General features: G+C 41.8%; 2 protein-coding genes across 2 annotated transcripts; one reads left to right on the top strand and one right to left on the bottom strand.

Annotated features, from left to right (window-relative positions):
• Window positions 1-268: 268 nt before the first annotated feature.
• On the bottom strand, window positions 269-2,771 carry si:ch1073-184j22.2 (dual specificity protein phosphatase 18). The gene is made up of 2 exons (XM_062988133.1): window positions 2,247-2,771; window positions 269-1,548 (listed from the first exon to the last, which is right to left on the bottom strand). Exon 2 carries the CDS (start codon window positions 1,542-1,544, stop codon window positions 1,005-1,007), a length of 540 nt encoding a protein of 179 aa, XP_062844203.1. The 5' UTR covers window positions 1,545-1,548; window positions 2,247-2,771; the 3' UTR covers window positions 269-1,004.
• A 243-nt stretch (window positions 2,772-3,014) lies between these two features.
• Window positions 3,015-4,555, top strand: sft2d3 (SFT2 domain containing 3). The gene has a single exon (XM_062988129.1). The coding sequence runs from the start codon at window positions 3,043-3,045 to the stop codon at window positions 3,706-3,708; it is 666 nt and encodes a 221-aa protein (XP_062844199.1). The 5' UTR covers window positions 3,015-3,042; the 3' UTR covers window positions 3,709-4,555.
• The last annotated feature ends 1,674 nt before the right edge of the window (window positions 4,556-6,229 follow it).

Below are 6,229 nucleotides of genomic sequence, written 5' to 3' on the forward strand. Positions count from 1 at the left end.
AACGAATACAAGCTAAAAGCTAAATTTATTATTTGTTAACATTATTCCATAATCAAATAAATCCCAAAAGTTAATAAAACTGATTTAAATCCGCAATATTATATTTTATTATGTTTTGTTAGTAAATGAAATGCTGTTGGGGTGTTTAAAGGTGTAGCTATAAACCTACTTATGAACCCAAATTCCTCACAGTGGGCTAATGGAGAAACGTTTTATCATTTTAAGTTCTAAAAAGGGGATAAACAACCACACAAAACTTCATGTACGACAATTTATTACTTTTATTATGTTTTAAACCACCTCATAGCAGAGGTTAGCAATACATTAGCCACATTCAAACTAGCTCATTGGCTAACAAGTTAGCATCCCTTCACTGCATCATGTACAGTAAACACAATACAGCTTCAAGTTACAAAATTATAAATTAAACATTAAACTGCTGTTTTAAACAGTTCTGAAACTGCTAACAAAATGTTATGAGCACTACAGGTTGCTTTAGCTATTTCTATGACACTAGTAAGGACTATTGCTAAGTGTAGTACAAATCTACTGTGTTAATTGTATTTCCTAAACATTAAGCATAAAGAAGTCTAATTCCCATCCAACCACTTCAGTGTTAAACTGTTTATTAAATGTAAACAGAACAGGCTGTAAAACATCTTCAATAGCCTACTCAAACACAGTTTAAGATTATTAACTGGTCTTGGTTGGTTTTGCTGGTCTCTTAGTTTAGAAAAACACTGGAAATATGCTGATCCAGCCACTTGTTCAGGGTAATATGCTATCATGCTAACTAATGCTAATGTTAACGTACACACAACCGGTGTATTTAACGTTTGTAATATAAATGTGTCCAGAAATTATCAATAAAGATCATCAATAAAGCACCACGTTATGACCAAGCACCATGGGTAACAGAATTGATGGTCCAGTTGCAAATTGTCACAGTAAAACAACTCATTAGTAAAGAATGTTTAAAAAATGTGTAGTTTAAGACAGAAGTTCTATCGTCTAATCTGGCGCAGCCTGGGTGATGGTGGACTCTCTCTCAGACTGTATCTGGGTGCCAGTTTTGGCGTTTTCGGAGGTTCTAATGGAGCAGCAACTTTCACAGTATTTTTCCCATAAAGTCTCTTCTCATAGACCAGAAGCTGGTCCCAGAATCCCTCATTGAGGCGGACGGAGGGTCGGCTCTGCCTCACCCAGTGGTGAGCCTGGCACAGGGTCACTCCTTTGTACTTCATGAGATAGGCCATGATCAGTGCGGGTGAGCGACTCATGCCCGCCGCACAGTGCACCAATGTGCCACCCGTGCGGTTGTTATGGATGCGGGCGGCCACGCGGTCGAAGTGTTCGCTGAGGCGAGCGGTGGGTAGATCGGGCACAGCCACTCGCACACTCTCCACACCTGGGTATGAGGGGCAGCTGTGAGACAGGGTGGCATTAACGATCAGGGTGAAGCCATTACGGGTCAGGAGGGTTCGGTTCAGCGGTGCATCCGCTCCACTTAGGAAAAGATTCGGGGTGATCTGGGACAAAGACATGGAGCTGTAGAGGATGAAAAAGACAGATTTTGTTCAGAACATTCTGTACTTTTCTCTTCTTTTTAGAACTTCAAAAAAAATTAAATAAACACAGTTTCTGCTTTTTACTTTATTTATTTTCTTCTTTCCTACTGACATTTCATTTAATTCAATCATTAAACAGTTTAACTGTAAAATGGTTTGTAAGTCACTTTATGAAAACATTTGTTTAAAAACATCATGAAAATAGTTGATTGATACATTTCATGTGTACTGGTGATGTTGGGTTTGATTTGTACATACTATTACCACAGAGATGTAAAAATAAATACAAATAAATACAAAGCCCTAAACACAAGTAAAGGAAATACAAATAAGAATGCAAATGTGTCTTTTGACTTCCACACACAACACAAGGTGCTAAAATGCTTGTAGAAAAACTTGACCCTGGTTTATCACAGGATTACACAAGAAAAGTAAGACCAAATCCATAAATACTAGAATTAAATCCAACAGAAATTCAATTTTGCAGTAGATGTTGATGGGTTTGTGTCAATGATAATAATATTTGCATGTTGAATATCATGGTATATTGTAGATATACTGTAGATATATACAATATATTTTTATATATAAATAGATATATAGGCTATTCAATGCCACAAACATAGAAGTAATCGATTAATTGATGTAGTTGATGTAATGTAATTATAATAAACTAACCTGGTCCCTTGGTTGGTCTCTTTGTCTCTCCTGACTGTTCTGTGTTACCCTGCTGAAGAAAAAAAAACTTCTGCTGGCACAGACAAACCATAAAAAGACTTGGTGAACCGGAGACCTCAGGACAGAGAGGTTAATTATAGACAGGCTTTGCTGCTGAGGCCTCATCCTGAGAAACAGTGACGTTTAAGCCAGGAGATAAAAACCTGACTTGGAAATGACCGTGGTACTAAACTTCCTCTTGAACTTTAATCCAAATATAGGACAAAGGATTATTTATGTTCATGAATTCAATTTAAATAACAAAGTTGCTTGGTTTTAAAGGCATTCGTTAACTATCTATCCAACAACCCTCAGTCACTGTGCCACCTAGGGTGTCCATAAGTCTGGTTTAAGGGCGGACGGGCCGGTTTTTCATCTGCTCGTCCATAGTTCGATTATAATTTTAATTTTGTGTGTTGTAGACACTATCCTGACTGCCCACTGTAATGCCCTCCTGTTTGGGGTGATGCCCTCCTTTTTGGGGTTATGAAGGTGGTCACCCTAGTCATTTTAACCACTTTGAGCCCTGTTCCCATCTTTAGCCCTGTTCCCTGCCAAATGATATTTATCTAACCCTCTGTGTCACCTTATTTTAAAACCAGAGTCAGGTTACACTAACTCAGTAGGGTAGATTATGCTGAATACCTTGTGTCCACATACTTTTATTGTTTTCGTATGACGTCACGAACAAGCGACCAAAATGTAGGCGACCGTTTGCGATCGTGTCACTTTCTGTTAGTGCACCGGCAGAGCCATCATGGCGGATCTAAACCGGCAGTTGCAGGAGTATTTATCTCATTCTAAAAGTGGAAACAAATCGATATCTCAGTCCAGCTCCAGCACCGCGATAAACATCGACGAAGCGGACACCGCAGTACCGGGCAGCTGGTTCGGCCGCTGGTCTAGTCCGTTCTCCGGCCGAGAAGGAGCTTCATCAGGCCCGAGCAGCGGATTTTCCTGGCCGTGGTCTGCCGAGCCGGACCAGTGTTTACCCGGCGTGAGCCGCTCTCAGCGCATGGTGGTGTTCGGGGTGTGTATCTGTTTCTCCGCGCTGTGTTTCGGACTCTCGGCTCTGTACGCACCGCTGCTCCTCCTGAAGGCCAGAAAGTTCGCCTTGCTGTGGTCGCTCGGCTCTCTGTTCGCGTTGGTCGGGGCCGCGGTTCTGCGTGGACCGAGCCGGATCTTGGCTTCGCCGACTCCCGGAGCCGCGGTTTATCTGTGCTCCCTGGCCGGGACTCTGTATGCGGCCATGGGGCTCCACAGCACTCTGCTCACCGCGCTCGGAGCTTTCATCCAGATCGGAGCTATAGTGGGATACGTGGTGTCTCTAGTGCCGGGTGGCAGCGCTGGCATGAAGTTCATGGGTGGCATGTTGACTTCGGCCATAAAGAGAACAGTCACTGGCAAGACCATGCCAATCTAAGAACAGCCACAGAACAGTTTAATACCTGCTTTAATGTGATCTAAAGAACATGCCAATACACAAATAGCACTGGCATGAAGTTTTGGGGTGGCATAAAATGAAGAGTCGCTGACAAAGACCATGCCAATCTGAGAACAGCTTTTGGATCTGTGTGTTTGATTAATTCTGTAATTATTTTCTTATTCACAGCTCAGTAATAACCTAAGAAGAGCGACGGGCGAGACCAGGTCTTTCTGGGAACAGCACTGACCCACATCAGCTGTCAAACCACACCAATCAAACCTTGAGGGCAAATTTCCTCAGTTTCCCAGACTTGTTGTGTTGTGAGATCAGACTGTTATTAACATGTTAAAATAGGTGAAAAGGCTTTCGGAATATGTTCACTCCTGGTTATTTCATCACACTTGGAACTGTAATTGATTTGCATCTCAGTAGCCTGAAATCACACACATGCTGCATCAGTTCTATCCAAAACTCTTCTTGTTTCTGCATTAATAATAATACGTTTTAAATGTTTTTAATTTTCCTGAACTCATAAAAGGTCCTAATTATGAACCACATCTAGGTCTGCATGTGGCGGAAGCTTAGAGTTTGACCGAATACATTCCAAGCAATTGGGCCCTACAGTGGCAACTTGGTGGTGGTGGGGTCTGAAGCAGCAACCTTCTCAACACTACTCCACCACCTCCACCTTGATAGTCGATCAGTTCTGAGGAAAAGCTGTACATTGTTACTATATTAAGACGGAATAAAGGACCAAATGATTTAGTACTCATGATCTTAAGGACAACTGTAACTTGCACATAACAATTGGTACGTTTGTAAATAAACATGGAATTAAAAAGCACACTGGTGGTCTCATTTGAAGGACTTTTTGTTTCTTTTTTACCTTCACGATGCAAGGCGCCTGGCTGGCTAGCAGTACTAGGCTGCGTTCACAAGCACATTTTTGACATTAGTCTGAAAATGCATATCTAAGACTCCACTGTGGTTGTATGAGTGCATTTGACCTCAAAATACCCTAAAAAGTTAGGACCCTAATTAGAGATGGACCGATCGGGGTTTTTGGCACCGATTCCGATCTCCTTTCAGGGACGTCGGCCGATAGCCGATTCCGATCGGGGGGGGATCGGAAATTACTGCTAAATTTATTTAAATTAGCAGTAAATAAATTATTTACTGCTAATTTATTATTAGCAGTAAATAAACTTAAAGAGCCTCACAGTAAAGATAAACAGTGCCCGCGTGTGTGTGTTTGTGCCTTTAGAAGAGACGCTTTGTTCACAGTATCGCTATAAGTGATTCATTGATTCATGAGTTGATTCGTTTTTATGTGAAGCGTAAGTTTCTCTTCTCAGTTATCTCTCCGTGTTCACTGTTATTAATTAAATGTCGTGGTTTTAAATAAACACCAACTACTACAGAACATTCTGTGTGACTCTCTTACATTAAAAAGCTTCATTAAACTGTTATTAGCACAGATCTGTAACCGAGTCAGACTCGTTCCGTCTAAGGAGCTAAAAGTTTTCTAAAAGTTCAGCAGATGATCCTGAACTAACGAATTTGGTAATGAATAAACTTTTGCCTCTGATTGGCTCTGTAACGTTTTCTGTTCTCATCTACATCACAAGTAAGAACCGCTTACGATTTACCAAAGTGAACCAGGAGTTTATATAACGTGCTGATAGAATCGACTCAGATGTGACCGGGTTGAATTATCTTTTTAAAGTAAATATTACAATCAGCAAAATTACATCGTAAGAGCTTTCACGATGGTTTCTGTACGATGGTTGATGAATGGTGATGTGATGGTTGGTGCTTCGTAGCTCAAAGTCTGGATCGATCCACTGAGCTGTTAACTTAACGTGGTCTTTATAGATCACACGATCGGATCGGCTACTTTTAGGAAATATCGCCGATCGCATATTTTGATTAAAAATCGGCCGATACCGATTCGTAGCCGATCGATCGTCCCATCTCTAACCCTAATGGTATGTTTGGGTACTATGTAGTCAAGTACAAATAGTCGAAAGTCAAACTTTGTGTTGACATAGATGCTCGTTCCATTTTTGGACGTGGTGTCATTAAACCCCTCGTCATTTATAGCGACAAAACGTAGTTTGGGAGACCAGACAGACTCGTCTGAGATGCCTCACGGTGATAGATGGTGTAGTGCGTCACCCCCTATTGCCGATTTTGGCATTAAGGAATGGCGGGCTAGAAATTCACTGCCTTGTTAATGCCACTTAGACTCTGTTAAAACAGAGGGACAATAAACCCCTTTACAGAGGGACAATAGAAAGCATCCTGACCCACTGCATCACTGTCTGGTACGTCAGCTGCTCTGCTTCAAACTTCATGCTGGACCCATCTCACCCATCTCTTCTGGTAGGAGGCTGCAGAGCATCTGGGCCAGATCCTCCAGACTGTGCACAGTCCATCAGGGCAATGAACTCCCTCCACTTTTAGGGTGCACGTGCTAGTGTGTAGTTCTCCTCGGCCAGTTTGGGTTTGATGCACG

The sequence above is a fragment of the Trichomycterus rosablanca genome, chromosome 25 (genome assembly GCF_030014385.1).
Source record: "Trichomycterus rosablanca isolate fTriRos1 chromosome 25, fTriRos1.hap1, whole genome shotgun sequence".
Taxonomy (NCBI): Eukaryota; Metazoa; Chordata; class Actinopteri; order Siluriformes; family Trichomycteridae; genus Trichomycterus; species Trichomycterus rosablanca.